Source organism: Podarcis cretensis (genome assembly GCF_951804945.1).
Source record: "Podarcis cretensis genome assembly, chromosome: 17".
NCBI classification, from domain to species: Eukaryota; Metazoa; Chordata; class Lepidosauria; order Squamata; family Lacertidae; genus Podarcis; species Podarcis cretensis.
The window spans coordinates 26,246,080-26,261,716 of record NC_137187.1 but is presented as its reverse complement, the minus strand read 5'-3'; the positions used below and the strand labels follow the sequence as shown (position 1 = coordinate 26,261,716).

Sequence of the window (15,637 nt, the reverse complement as noted above, 5' to 3'; positions counted from 1 at the left end):
CCCCAGGAACGCCTGCAACTCCGTCTTGTTCTTTGGGGTGGGGGCCTGCTGGATAGCGCGGATCTTGGATGTGGTCGGGTGAAGGCAGGAGGCATCGATAAGATAGCCCAGGAACTCTACCTGTGGAACGGCGATCTGGCACTTTTCCCTCTTTACCTTGAGCCCAGCCTCTTGGAACCTGGTCAGCACGGCACGGAGGCGCTCGAACAGCTGCTGGTGTGAGTCTGCAGACACCAAGACGTCATCAAAATATGGTACCACGCCCGGAAGCCCTCGCAGGAGACGCTCCATAAGGCTTTGGAAGATGCCAGGAGCCACACTCACCCCGAACTGCAACCGGCGGCAACGGAATACCCCCCGGTGGGTGACGATCGTCTGGGCTTCAGCAGTGGCATCATCGAGGGGCAGTTGTTGATAGGCTTGGGCAAGGTCCAGCTTAGCGAAGACCTTACCCTCACCCAGAGAATGCAGCAGGTGTTGGACAACAGGAACTGGATAAGCGTGCTGCTGAAGTGCCTTGTTGATCGTGCACTTGTAGTCAGCGCAGATTCTCACTGACCCATCTGGCTTGACAGGCGTGACGATGGGGGTTTCCCACTTGGCGTGGTCAACCGGCTCCAAAACTCCTTGGGCGATCAGTTTGTCCAGTTGTTCGTCCACCTTAGCCTTGAGAGCAAAGGGAATCCGGCATGGCTTTAGCTTGATGGGGGCGACTTGTGGATCAAGGCTAAAGGAGATGGGCGTACCTGTATATTGCCCCAAGGTGCCGTCAAAAACCTCGGCAAAGTCTTTGACCAGACCCTCAGTCTCTGCGTTAGAGATGCAGTTGATGTCGGTGACTTCCAGGCCGAGGGCATCAAACCAGTCTAGCCCTAGGAGGCTTGGCCGCTGACCTTCGACCACCACCAACCGGAGCAGGCCCGAAAAATCCTTGAAGGCAATCCGGAACCGGCCAACGCCTACCACGGGAATGTCGTTTCCCTGGTAGTCTCTCAGGTGTACGCGGTGAGAGTCGAGTTCCCTTTTGGACACTCTGGGTACCAGTCTTTTGATGGTGCTCCATGACACGATGGACAGGGCAGACCCGGTGTCGATCTCCATGTCACATGGAGCTCCTTCAATGAGCACCGTGACGTTCAGCTTGCGTCGCGTAGGCGAGTCGGTTTGGCCAATCGTGGTTCCAGACGGGCAGCGGCAGTTGGTGAGAAGAGCGAAACAACTTTCCTTGGCAGACTGGAGTGAAGACTTGGACTTGCGAGTCGATGAAGGGGGGGTGTCAGACGGAGCCAATCGGCAGACCTTAGCGATGTGGCCCCTTCTGGAACACTTCCTACAGATGGCGTCTCTGAATCGACACTTGGCACGGGAATGGTTGCCTCCGCAGCCGGCACATTCCGGTTGGCCCTTGGACTTCTGTTGGAACTTCCTGCGCTCCCGCTTTGTCTGGTGCACGTCATCGTCTTCACTGGAGGATGCCTCATCACTGCTGGCCTCTTCATGATGCACCGGAACTGGCTCCCTAGCAAGACGCGGGCTGCTGGACTTGCGGATCTCCTGGGCGGAGCGTTCAGCAGCTTCTGAGGCCACAGCCTCCTCAATGGCTTTCTGTAGCGTGAGGTCTGGCTTGGCGAGGAGACGCCGTTGCAGATGGATGTCCCGGACCCCGCAGACGATTCGATCCATCAGGGCATCGTCTAAGTCTCGGAACTCACAGTGCATTGCAGCCTGTCGCAGGGCGGTGGTGTAGTTGTTGACTGACTCCCCCTCTGTCTGGTTCCGGTGGTAGAACGCATGGCGGGCAGCAATCTTGGACGGCTTTGGTGCGTAGTGGTTGCGGAGCTTCTTTTGGATCGTGTCCCATGGTGTTGCCTGGACTGCTTCAGGTGCAACCAATGCTCGGGCCGTCTCAAACACCTCAGGCCCACAGAGGCTGAGGAATAGGCCCCGCTTCCGATCCTTTGATACTGCTGTCAGCTCGTTGGCTTGGAGGTAGCAGTCGAACCGAGCGAGGTAGGAGTCCCATGATTCAGAGGCTGGCGCAAACGGCGGTAGAGGCACAAGTGAAGCCATGATTCCGATGCCGGCGTGAAGGGTGATGGATGGAACACAGTGCTCTTAGCCAGAACAGTCAGCTCTGAATTGGTTCTGTCCAGTGATTTCGCTCAGTGATTTCAGCTCAGTGATTCAGCTCAGTTCAGAGGCTGGCTGCATCTGGCTGTGCTCTGATGTCCATCGATCCCACCTTCGTCGCCAGTGTTAAGTTGTGGGTTGACATAGCAGACGACACAGCGATTTCTCCAAGTAGCTCTTTATTTTGTAAGCTGGAATAGAACTGACTGCAAACAGCTCAGCCGGCCTGCTTTTATAGGCAGCCGGCTGTCAACATTGTAGCAACAACAGCCCAGCGTTTCCCGCCAAAAATAACTGACGTGGACCTGAGTGAAAACTATCTACAGACCTGAGTGAAAACTATATACAGTATCCCCCTGCTGGCCCAGGGTGAAACTTCACTACATAACAGTTCTATTTCGGGCATGGAAAACACAACTTGTTAGAAGCCAGGTATGACTCTTACCTCACAGACATGCATTTAGCATCTCGAGTAAAAACAGGGGGTTTAGAAAAATAATATAACTGCACCCTGATCTTACTGGTGTTTTCTATGGGAGCAACGCTCAAAGCAAGGGGAGCAGAAAAACAGAAACATAGTTAAATTAGTATTTAGAAAGAAATTATGCAATGTGTAGAGCAGAGCAATGATACATAATTAACAACAATACATTCACAGACTGCCTGTAGGCCTCTGAAAAGATAAAAAAGATAAAGGAACACTGGATGGTTGAGTCCAGTCAAAGGCAACTAGGGGGTTGTGGCGCTCATCTCGCTTCAGGCCGAGGGAACTGGAGTTTGTCCACAGACAGCCTTTCTGGGTCATATAGCCAGCAGGACTGAACCACTTCTGGCGCAACGGGACACTGTGATGAGTGCCAGACCACATAGAAACGCTGCTTACCTTCCCGCCGCCCTGGTACCTATTTATCTACTTGCACTGGTGTGCTTTGGAACTGCTAGGTTGGCAGGAGCTGGGACAGAGCAATGGGAGCTCACTCTGTCAGGGGATTCGAACCGCCGACCTTCCCATCGGCAAGCCCAAGGTGCTCAGTGGTTTAGACCACAGCGTCAGCCATGTCTCATCATGCCTCTGAATACCAATTGCTGGGAATAGCAGGTGGAAAAAGTGCTATTGCACTCCTGTCCGACTTGCAGGCTGCCTGCAGTCATCTGGTTGGCCACTGGGAGAACAGGATGCTGAACTCTATGGCCCATTGGCCTGATCCAACAGGTCGTTCTTGGGTTCTTATAACTGGAGCTATGCCACGGCTGCCTCTACCAGCAGAATGGCGGCTCTGACCCATGTGGGCTTAACCCAGGTAGAAAGGCAAGGGAAACACATCACAGAAAAACACATCTCCTGGTATGCCCCACGGAGAGCCTCAAGGTCCATAAATAACAACACCCTAGTGGTCCCGGGCCCTAAGGAAGTTAGATTGGCTTCGACCAGAGCCAGGGTTCCTGGTGGAACGCTCTGCCTCATGAGATCAGGGCCCTGCAGGATCTGATTTCTTTCCGCAGGGCCTGTAAGACAGAGTTGTTCCGCCTGGCCTTTGGCTTGGAGCCAATTTGATTCCCTCCCTCCCTCTCTCTTTCTTTTCCTTCTCCTCCTGCGAGGAGGCTACATTTTAATATTTTAATGTTCCATTATTTTAATGTTGTATTTTATTTTTGTTTTTAAGTTTGTAATCATTCATCTTGTTTTTATTATTGCTTGTAAGCCGCTCTGAGCCCGGCCTTGGCTGGGGAGGGCGGGGTATAAATAAATAAAAAATTATTATTATTATTAGAAAACATAAAAAGCAGGGTAGACACAAGACACAACCCCATCACCTCTGGAAACACAGGAGCAGTAGTTGTTAACAACAACTGTTTCTGTTTGAGAATTCCAGGTTGATGCTTCTTGGGACGAGTTATGGAAAAGGGATATGAAATTTACTGCTTGTTATACGTTAAAGAGAAAACTATCCTAAAATGATGTCCTGGTGGTAAGGTAAAGGTAAAGGTCCATTAGGTCCAGTTGTGGCCGACTCTGGGGTTGTGGCGCTCATCTCGCTTTACTGGCCAAGGAAGCCGGCATACAGCTTCCGGGTCATGTGGCCAGCATGACTAAACCGCTTCTGGCGAAACCAGAGCAGCGCACATAAACACCGTTTACCTCCCCGCCAGAGTGGTACTAATTTATCTACTTTGCACTTTGCCGTGCTTTCAAACTGCTAGGTTGGCAGGAGCAGGGACTGAGCAACGGGAGCTAACCCCGTTGCGGGGATTCGAACCGCCGACCTTCTGATCAGCAAGCCCTAGGCTCTGTGGTTTAACCCACAGTGCCACCAGTGTCCTGGTGGTATTTAGCACCAAATAAATTGGGCCAAGAATTCGTCGCGTAAATGCTGGAAATGTAAGAAGGTAGATGGGTCATTCTTCTATACATAGTGGACACATAAAAAAAGCTAAAGGCTTTTGGGAAATGATAGATCATGAAATGAAGAAAATGTTTAAATGGGCTATTCCCAAAAGACCAGAAGCTTTTCTTATAGGCATAATAGGGACAAAGGTTCCAAAGAAAATGACTAAACTATTTCTGTATGTGACAACAGCAGCTAGAATATTATATGCACAGAAATGGAAAGAAGGGAAAGTTCCAATGAAGGAAGAGTGGCTTTTGAAAGTAATGGACTACGCAGAAATGGCAAAGCTGTCAGCGAAATTAAGAGATCAGAATGATGAACTTTTTATAGAAGAACGGAGGCCTTTTGTGGACCATTAAAAAACTATACAATAGTCAAATGCAATCACGGGCAGGATTTGTGATAAAATAGGCGGAAGAAAAATGATAAAATAACTATTAGAGAAACTTTTCATAACAGATAAAGATACACAGATACACAGTGGAGGGGAGGGGAGGAAGTCAATTTATAGAACAATGTGTTTGATTGGAAGGTTATTGTGAAAACGTTTAAAAGCTAAACAACAGAAAGCTATGCTGAAGATACAGTTACTCTGGTCAAAATTGTTACAAAAAACTACACAAGGGTTTGTTTTCTGAACTGTCAGGTAGTAGAAATTGCCATCCACTCACACAATGGAAACTTGCATCATTGGATTGAGTTTTAATTAAAGGAATGAAACTCACCATTTCTTTTCGGGAACCAGAGAATCAATCTGAGGATTCATGGCTTCCATTTTCCAGCCACTTATTCTACATATTGTGGACAATTAATGTAAACTTCATCGTTTATATTCTTTTTTGCAACAGAAAAACTTTGGGCAATGCTTTGCTCCCACACATCTTGAAGAAACCCTAAATGATAAAGACATTTAAAGGGATATTTTAACGGCATGCGCTTCTCAACGAGTGTTCTCCTTGAAATGCGGCACCCGAAACTAGGAGCGCTACTCCAGATATGGCTCAACCAGCACAGAACAGAGCAGAATGAATCCTTCCTATGATCTGAGATGCTTTTAATACAGTTTAAGATAACATTAGCTTTTTTAGTAATCACATTGCACTCCTAGCTTAGATTCAACTAGGGCACCTAGATCCTTTTCACAGGTATTGCTGCCAAGTGACAGGCCTCACCTATATAATACTTGGTGCCTTGGGCACAGGTTGCCATGCAAGGATAAGGAAAAAATGCAACTTCTGCACAACTACAGAAGATCAAGGAAACATCTCATCCTTTTGCTTCCTTTGTTCCTTTGAAGTCAGCAGTGCTCACTTCATAGACAGAGGGGTTACAAGTTTCTGTCAAGCAGGCAAGTACAGTATGTATTTACAATCACAGCTGTCAAATCTCCTGCTAAGAGAAGCTAAATCAGTGCAAGACAAAACTGCAGGAAGGACCATCTGAAATCCTTGTTAGTTCACATTAAGGTGTTGCATGAACCACATACTTGCAATAACGGAAGGGTTATGTTTCCTAGGCGGCAGGGAAATGTACCTTTTGCAATAAGTTTCCCAAATGCTTGTGAGACAGGTGACCGTACACCTTGAGATAAGCTTGGCTCACACTTATCAACTAGCATTGTAACACAAAATCCCTCTTTTTTGCTTATAGCAGCTTCAAGGCCGAGAGATGTTCAGTGAGCACCTCTTTCCCCATCGCCACATCTCAATGCTAGGAAAAACTGCACCTGGAGAACCTCCACCTGCCGCAGAACTTGTGCCAGGACAAGCCAGCAGTCCTAACAGCTACTCAATTTCTCTCACCTTGCAGCCTTGTACAATCATTGCTCCTTGGGGCAGAAGAACAACTTCGCTCTTACCTTTTAGCCCCAAGGTTTTCCAAACTTGGGTCTCTGGCAGTTTATTGGGGGGGGGGGGGAGAGACTACAACTCCCACCATCCCCGCTGGCAGGACCAGTGGTCACGAATGATGGGAATTGTAGTCCTAAAAACACAAACCAACAACAGCCAGAGACCCAAGTTTGGGAAACCCTGGTTTAGCCAAATCACCAGCAAGGTGGGGGTTCCTGGGTTTTTATCATGCATTTCGTGATTCCGTATAGTGATTTATTTTTAATGTTGGGAACCGCCCTGAGACCTGCGGGTAACAGGGCGGTACACTAATAACACTGATACTAATATTAATATTAATAAATACACCCCCGTCCTTCTTCCCTTGCAGAACCAAACTGTTTGGGACCAACTCCCTCTCCTCTCGTCTATTTCCCCTGCCAAGCTCCTGCAACACAGGCAGATCGCTGCCCCCACCGCGATTCCCACGATCCCCTTCATACGTACCCCGTGTAGCCGCCAGTTACAAGCAGCCCAGACCAGAAAAGTCTATTTAGGCTTGAAGGAGAAAGGGAGACAAGGGGACTCTAGGACCCAGGGGAGGAACGGGAAAGCTAAGCCACGCCCAGCGCCTCCTGGGAGGTGGGTTTTTTCCTCCTCCTCCGCAACGGCTACTTCCGGTAAACAGTTCCCAGGCGCGCCGCCCACCCGCTTCTCCCCGCCTTCCGACTTCGGAACGCGGCTTCCCATTGGAGAAGCAGCCGATTGTGACGCGACGCGTTCCGAAGGGGCAAGAGAGCGGGCGGCTCTTCCCGGCTCCTGGCGGCTTCGGATGTTGCAAAGGAGCATGCGCGGAGGGGGGTGACGCTAGGCAAGGTTTTTCCCCATTTTATTTCCCGCCGTTTTTGGCGCTCTGCAGAAATGCAGGAACCGTTAAAGGGCTGGGGCTCTTGCCAAGGTGCACACGGCTATTTCTGCATACATTTTTAAATAATCATTATATAGAATATATTAGTTTGCTGGCAGTTGTGCAGAGCATTTTGCGCGAATAAATGGCATTCTGTACTGGTTATTGGAGCTGCGTTTGAGAAAGCAGCTATGAAATTGTTTTTAGAAGATTTAAGCAAAGATCTGAGAGTTTCCTTTCTCGCTTTGGAATTTCGCTGAGCTTTTAGATGTGTAATTTCCTAAATGCTTGCATTCTTTTATGTTGCTTTGATTCTCTCAAATGACTTGGCAATTGTTATATTTTGTGTTGGAATTAAGCATTCTATGAGGTTGTTCCAACAACATTACCGTTAATGCATGTCTGAGGTTGGTGAATTGGGACCGTGGGGGATTTAAAAAACGTTTGAGAATAATTACTGGCAACAGCACTAGATTTTTACCTAGGGACATTCAGGTTCTATTTATATTGAAGGTTCTTTCCATCCAAATCGGTCTTTCATTTGGTTGGTAACATACCTCCACAGATAAAATAGAAAACGTATTGTTTAGCAAATCATTGTGACTACAATTTGCAAGTTGCATCACAGTGTTCAGCACTGAGTGTAAAGGAATGAGAATCTATATATTGTTAAGAGCATTGGACTTGGACTAGCGAGTAGTGGGTTTAATGTCCATTCAGTCATGAATCTCACAGGCTCTTGGTTTAACCTACCTTTCAGGTAGTAAACTTTCGTTCTTTTACAAAGTGCATGTGCAAGGTTTTTGTGTCAGCGTCATCTGTTGAGTATTGTGCTTTTAGATTATTATATTTTGCTGGAACAGCAGGATATAATGTATTATGATAATAATAGCCTCCTTAGTTGGGGGAGAAGGCAAGCTTCTGTGTGAAAAGGAGACAGAATTGCAATGAACAGTCAAGGTGTATATATTTTTAAGGAAGAGCAAATATTAGGGAATTACAATAAGCTTACAGGTGACCACCTTCCAAAAGAAGCCAAATCTTGCCCTTTAGAATAGTGACGTGTGTCAAATGTAAGACTTTCTTCAGTTTACTGGGACCCAAATCCTGTGTTTTTTCCTTGTTTTACAGCAATCTAGGTGAGTCGGGTACAGGAGCCCTGAGAGAACAAAACATTGGCAGCGCAAGTAGACAGAAGGGAGTCAGCCCATATTCAACTTCTGCATATCCAGCTGGCCCCTGCCTACCTACCCCAACTTCCCCTGAACCATCTACTGGGATTTCTCACTTCTTCCAGCCACCTCCCGCTAGTAAACTACCTCTTTCCCCTCAGCCACCCTGTCCATTTGTGACATCACAGGAAGTTTGTAGCCCGTGGCAACTGCTTAGGGATGCAACTGTACAGCCTCCCATCGTGGTATTGCAAAGGGGAACGTCATGAACGTTACTTAGATGTATTTAGAAATACCTTGATTTAGAAGTAGAAGCTGGGTTGCTTAAGCCTCGTTGGCTTGTGACATCCATGAAAAACAAACACAGATATGGTGAGGGGAATGGGCCATTATTCAACAGTTATCATCCAGCCATCTCCACTGGCCAGCCTGCCAATCTCCACTGGCTTCCACCCATGAATATCCAGTGGTTGAATTGAACTTTATTACAGTCACAGACCAGGATAAAAAAAAGCAACATATAAATAAAATAGCAGTTAGGATTTTTTTTTTAACTGATAAATGTTGGAGCAAATAAGGACAAAGAAATAAGCATAGGATAAAAAACTAAATAAAATACAAGATTAAATCCAGTGGTTCATTCACCCAGAGCCTGGAGGGCAGCCTACACCGCTATGCAGTTCCCAGGCATAGCATGTCTGGTGGGTGACCTATATCCACATTCTCCATTCATACTTACCTCAGCATCAACCCACAAATATCCACACAGCTTTTGTCAATGGCCTTCTGAAGGTGAATTTCAACCAGCTTACGTGCACAAACTTCAGCCTCCTTCAGCCCTGCGGCATCCTGGGCTTCCACATGCTAATCACAGCTTCTGTCAGGTCCCTTGCCAGCCTCCAGCCATGGATATCTGCCGCTTTCAAGCCGTGGACCTGCTCAGCAGGTACACTTGCCTTCTCATTGCTCCACAGCATCTCATTGACAGATGATAGCCTCCTTCCATTTGCCACTTCGCCTCCATGCAGAAGGAGATCACCAAGTACTGAATAACACAACTGTTGTCCACCGTGTCCTTTTCAAGCTTTGCCTTGGGCTTTCCCCTTGGGCCGCTTTTGTATATCCACTGAGCTGCCATGTGCTTATGTGACATCACAGGGCATCCACAGCCAATAACAACAGCTGGAGAGGCATCGTCATCATCACCTCCTCAGGCCTCACAATGGTGGGTGCATCTCAGCAGCCATTTATCCTTTGCTTGTTTGCTATGTACAGCTCACTCCTTATCTATAATGACATCAGAAAAAGCCATGCCATAAATCCACCTTCCCATTTTGATTCTCTGGCGCCCTATCTGCATAACCTAGCAATCCCAAAATATAGACGCGCTTTTACTCTCACAAGATTGAATGTCTTACCCTTGGCTGTACTTGAGGGACGATTCCAACAGATTCCGCACGAAAAACGTTTATGTCCCTGTGGAGATGGCAGCACCGAATCGGTGGCGCATGCGCTTTTGACTTGCGCTCTTTATAAAGACTTGAGGAATGAGATTATCACCCCTCTTTTATTGTCCATCCCGGATCGCCCAGCCACTGCCACAGTATCCTTTCTCTTGGCAGATCAAGATGAGCAGGTGACAGCAAAGGTTGCAGGGTTTTTAGCTGGGGCAATCAGAATAAGATCCACTATTTGACTGTGTTTTATATAATCTGTGTTTTATATAATCGGCTTTTTATTTCTGTTCTGTGTATATTGCAATGTTCTTTTGTTGCTATGGCCTATGGCTGACACAAATAAAGTTTCACTCATTCAATCCATAGTGGGGGGTCATTTTTCATCCTGATGGCTGCATTCCCTTGGGTCAGATTTTCCATGTATGGGAACCAACTCCTAAGGGCCAAGGTCCCTTCACCTCCCCCCCAAAAAATTTGATTAGTTGCATCAGGTGTGCTTGAGACAACACTTTTTTTGTGCTGTTGTGAGGGATTCTATTCAGGGGGTTGAATAATAGACTGGAGAAGCCAGTATAAGTTGCAATTTCAGCTGAAATAGGGGGAACCCCTTGAAGCATCTGCTGTATTGAGCTATTTCAGTTGCTTTTGTTTGATTTGCTCATTGCAAACAGCTAAAAGTCTGTTAATTTTGATAATAAGCCTGATTTGCAATGGAGGTTGAATAATTTTGATTGCAACTGTATGACTGTTAGTATGATTTGCACTTTTATCTATGGATATAAGTAATATAGGCATCATTCTTTTATTCTCATGTAACAATTTCCCAGGGAGTAGTCATGTTAAACAGTTGAAGCAAAAAGAGAATTTTGGCATCTTAAAAATTAGCAAATTTAAAATGGCATAAGATTATTTGATAACAATCCACAGACTCTTAAATTTCTTTATTCTCTACATTCAACCTGACAAGAGTTCTATATGACGCAAAAGCTTCTATTTTTATCAGTAATATGTCAAAGTACATAATTTTGTTTCTTGTTCTATAAAAACAACATGGTCACTCAGACACTGATCAGTACAATTTTGCTTTCAATGTCCTTTTCCTCTCAACTATTCCCAGGTTGGTGACAGTGCAATAGAAGTAGATGGAGGAAGCATTCAAGACTCAGGGTAGACGTAAATAAGACTAGAAAAATGCAAAGAGGATCTTGTTTAATCAAAGCTGCTATACAACCCTATTTTTGTTGGCACAACATTTTAGAATACAGTACATTCCTGGGAGACGGTTTCCTTACAGCAAGAACTCTGTTATCAGTGTAAGAAACCTTGCTGCATCAGTAGTATTGTTTTTTTTGACAACAGCAACATCTACTGATTTTTCCCAAAACTATTTGTTCAAATTAACAAGGTTTTGCCTCCAGGCAAGAGCATCAGTAAAACTGAAAAGCAGTTAAGTGAGTACTATTATCTCTGTTCTCTTTTTAATCTACATTTGAATTCGCTCAGGAGAAAGACAATTTGCTTTATTATTCAAAGCTGAATATAGAACTTTGTTTTTAAGCATTGTTCTTCAGCAGAAACTATTGATTGTTGTCTTTTCCCCCTTAAAAGTCAGAAGAGCACAAGGGGTTTCAACTGGTTAATGAAATGAGGCAGGCAATTTCCTCATGTCTTAAGTATCTATAAACTACTGGGGGGCACATGGTTTGGAAAGACATGCTTCTACATAGGTTTGAGTCCTGATAGCAGTACCTCCCTTTTTAAAAATGTATTTAATTAATTTATTATATTTTTATCCCTCCCATTCTTCAAGGAGCTCGGGTCACCATACAAAGTTTTCCCTTCTCCCCTCCTTTTATATTTGCAACAACACACTGAGGTACGTTATGCTGGCAGATGGGGACTGCCCTGAGGTTACATGATGTCTTTCCAACACTCTTTTTAACTACTTAAATCACACTAGTTAAGAAATTAGCTACTTGTTGCACCATCCTGCAAGACCTGTGAGTTTTGGGGACAGCTCACAATATCACTGAGGGTGCAGGGCCACCATTAAATTAAGTGCCAACTCATGCCAATGTTCAGCTGCACATGGCTATGTGTAGGTTTTTTAAACATGCCAATGCAAACCTATGGCTTTGCAATCTGTAATGGCGTTCAAAATAGCATTTAAAATTTAATCCAGCACGTAATGGCAGCTGCACCCAGCAGACTCACTCATGAGATTTCATTCAGAAATTTGAAGCGGTTCCCACATATGCTCAGTGGCAACACTTGATACTATTACTTTTGAGGGAATAATTTGCTCATTCCATTTTATTTCACCCATCTATCAATGAACTCAGAACAGCATTTTGGCTTCACAACAAGCCCGCGAAGCTAGCTAAAACTGAGAATGAGCTTCCTCTTTGAACAGGGATTTGGCTCGAGGTCGACTTGAACACAAGCTTTATACAGGGTTCTCAAATTGTTTCATTTAAGTGGTATGTAGTGTGTCTGGATTTGTGGAGATGGCACATTCATTGCATTAAATATTCCTACTGATTTTTAATTCCTGAAATTGTAATACAATAGCATAATACATAAGAAATAAATGAAGCAATTTAAATGCAATTTATACCCTAATTGCTCAGCACCTAGCACTGTGCATTACAATTGCCACAACAGGCCAAAAGAAAAAGAAGAGTTCAACCAAGGCCCCTCACCGATCTTCAAGTGGTCCAGAAGGAAAGATTCTGGGGGAACCACTGATCTATAATAATTGTCTTCATAGATGACACCAAAGACCAGCTAATCCAGTATTCTGTTTCCAAAAGCAATCAAACAGCAGCCCAACAAAGCAGAATGTGGAAATGATATGCCGTTCCTCATTTTTTCTCTCAGCCTCTGGTATTCCAATATATACCTCTGTACATATAAGTTCAGTTTTAGCCACCATGGCGTATAGCTGTTCTCCTTCCAATCAGCCAGAGAAGGAACAGTTCCAGGGCACTTTCTTCCATTTCCCTGCCAGAAAGAATATTCAAGACAGCAGAACTAAAGATGTGGGAATATGGTCATTTGTCCATAAGAGCATGGGCAAAAGTTCATTATTGCAAGGATGATTTCATAGCAGAAAGCATTGCTTGGAGCATGATCAACGCGTGGAGAGCTCATGCCATCCAATGATTGGTCCACGTAGCATAGCATGATCAAATACGTGGTCTGGTGTGAGAACATGAGACTAATGTATTGTATTGTCTTTTATCTGCTGACTGAGGCAAAGCTCTCTCCTTGAATTTGTATCTTTTCGTGGACACACAATAAAGGTTGGGGCTACAGCAGCTTCTGGGAGAGCTGCGGCCAGATTTCTGCAACCCATCTTGGTGTGAGACTGATTATTTACGGATGGCGAGCAGGTTCTCGTCATAAAGAGAACCCTCTTATGGCTCCATCCATCAGCCAGAGAACTAATGGATGCAGGGATGTGTGAGTTTGGGGGGTGGTAGTGCATTATTTCTACCTACTGTAAAAATTTGATTGAAAGGCGAGGCATAAATATTAAAAATTAATAAAATCGTATAAAAGAAAAACAGACAGATCCTTGCTGACCTGAATGTAGGATCTGAACCCACAACCCTATAGTAACTAAACGAAAGTACATTGGCTAATACTCTGCATCTGGTACCTCTGACTCTGCTGTGGCAAAGGACAGCAGGATCCTGTTGTTGTTGTTGTTTAGTCGTGTCCGACTCTTCGTGACCCCATGGACCAGAGAACGCCAGGCACTCCTGTCCTCCACTGCCCCCTGCAGCTTGGTCAGACTCATGCTGGTAACCTCGAAAACACTATCCAACCATCTCGTCCTCTGTCGCCCCCTTCTCCTTGTGCCCTCCATCTTTCCCAACATCAGGGTCTTCTCCAGGGAGTCTTCTCTTCTCATGAGGTGGCCAAAGTACTGGAGCCTCAGCTTCACAATCTGTCCTTCCAGTGAGCACTCAGGGCTGATTTCCTTCAGAATGGAGAGGTTTGATCTTCTTGCAGTCCATGGGACTCTCAAGAGTCTCCTCCAGCACCATAATTCAAAAGCATCAATTCTTCGGCGATCAGCCTTCTTTATGGTCCAGCTCTCACTTCCATACATCACTACTGGGAAAACCATAGCTTTAACTATACGGACCTTTGTTGGCAAGGTGATGTCTCTACTTCTCAAGATGCTGTCTAGGCCTGTCATTGCCCTTCTCCCAAGAAGCAGGCGTCTTTTAATTTCGTGGCTGCTGTCACCATCTGCAGTGATCATGGAGCCCAAGAAAGTAAAATCTCTCACTGCCTCCATTTCTTCCCCTTCTATTTGCCAGGAGGTGATGGGACCAGTAGCCATGATCTTCGTTTTTTTGATGTTGAGCTTCAGACCATATTTTGCACTCTCCTCTTTCACCCTCAATAAAAGGTTCTTTAATTCCTCCTCACTTTCTGCCATCAAGGTTGTGTCATCTGCATATCTGAGGTTGTTGATATTTCTTCCGGCAATCTTAATTCCGGCTAGGGATTCATCCAGCCCAGCCTTTCGCATGATGAATTCTGCATATAAGTTAAATAAGCAGGGAGACAAAATGCAGCCTTGTCGTACTCCTTTCCCAATTTTGAACCAGTCAGTTGTTCCATATCCAGTTCTAACTGTAGCTTCTTGTCCCACATAGAGATTTCTCAGGAGATAGATGAGGTGATCAGGCATTCCCATTTCTTTAAGAACTTGCCATAGTTTGCCATGGTCGACACAGTCAAAGGCTTTTGCATAGTCAATGAAGCAGAAGTAAATGTCTTTCTGGAACTCTCTAGCTTTCTCCATAATCCAGCGCATGTCTGCAATTTGGTCTCTGGTTCCTCTGCCTCTTCTAAATCCAGCTTGCACTTCTGGGAGTTCTCGGTCCACATACTGCTTGAGCCTTCCTTGTAGAATTTTAAGCATAACCTTGCTAGCGTGAGAAATTAGTGCAATTGTGCGATAGTTGGAGCATTCTTTGGCACTGCCCTTCTTTGGGATTGGGATGTAGACTGATCTTCTCCAATCTTCTGGCCACTGCTGAGTTTTCCAAACTTGCTGGCATATTGAGTGTAGCACCTTAACAGCATCATCTTTTAAAATTTTAAATAGTTCAGCTGGAATACCATCACTTCCACTGGCCTTGTTATTTGCAGTGTTTTCTAAGGCCCATTTGACTTCACTCTCCAGGATGTCTGGCTCAAGGTCAGCAACCACACTACCTGGGGTATATGAGACATCCGTTTCTTTCTGGTATAATTCCTCTGTGTATTCTTGCCACCTCTTCTTGATGTCTTCTGCTTCTGTTAGGTCCTTTCCACTTTTGTCCTTTATTATGGAAATCTGGTACCTTTCATATATTACATCTCTGAATACATTGCAGTCCCGGCGATTGTTTTCCTTACAATAACTGTATCAGCAGTGTGGAAATCACAAAAATGCGGGCACAACTTTTTTCATTGCTGACACCTGCCACATTTCCACCTCCTTCGCAGTTGTTGATATACTTCTTCTGTACAACTAAGCCATCCCTCCAACTTGCATATATTTCCATCAGCACTTCTTCACAATGGCATCTCTAGCCATGCTTCCAAATGCACAGCTCAAAGCCCCAGTCAATGTAGGCTAAACCAAGATTATAAGCACGGATTTCCTAAGTCAGAACAACTTCTGTATTCGAACAGACAGCAGCTCTCAGGCCAGAGGTCTTGCCTTTGACTTCCTTCGCCTCAG

At 45.3% G+C, this 15,637-nt stretch overlaps 1 protein-coding gene and 1 long non-coding RNA gene across 4 annotated transcripts in view; one reads left to right on the top strand and one right to left on the bottom strand.

Moving 5' to 3' along the window:
* Positions 1–7,047, bottom strand: part of CCDC171 (coiled-coil domain containing 171) — a 212,585-nt gene extending 205,538 nt beyond the window's left edge. For all 3 annotated transcript variants that reach the window (XM_079959164.1, XM_079959166.1, XM_079959165.1), the window contains exons 1-2: positions 6,857–7,047; positions 5,246–5,413 (exon numbers count right to left, since the gene is read on the bottom strand). In XM_079959164.1, coding sequence (XP_079815290.1) covers positions 5,246–5,295 — 50 coding nt within the window. In that variant the 5' untranslated portion in view covers positions 5,296–5,413; positions 6,857–7,047. The remainder of the gene's footprint in view (positions 1–5,245; positions 5,414–6,856) is intronic.
* A 97-nt stretch (positions 7,048–7,144) lies between these two features.
* LOC307206576 lies at positions 7,145–10,244 on the top strand. Its single transcript, XR_013834372.1, has 2 exons — positions 7,145–7,307; positions 8,388–10,244. It is a non-coding gene; the product is annotated as an uncharacterized lncRNA (long non-coding RNA).
* The last annotated feature ends 5,393 nt before the right edge of the window (positions 10,245–15,637 follow it).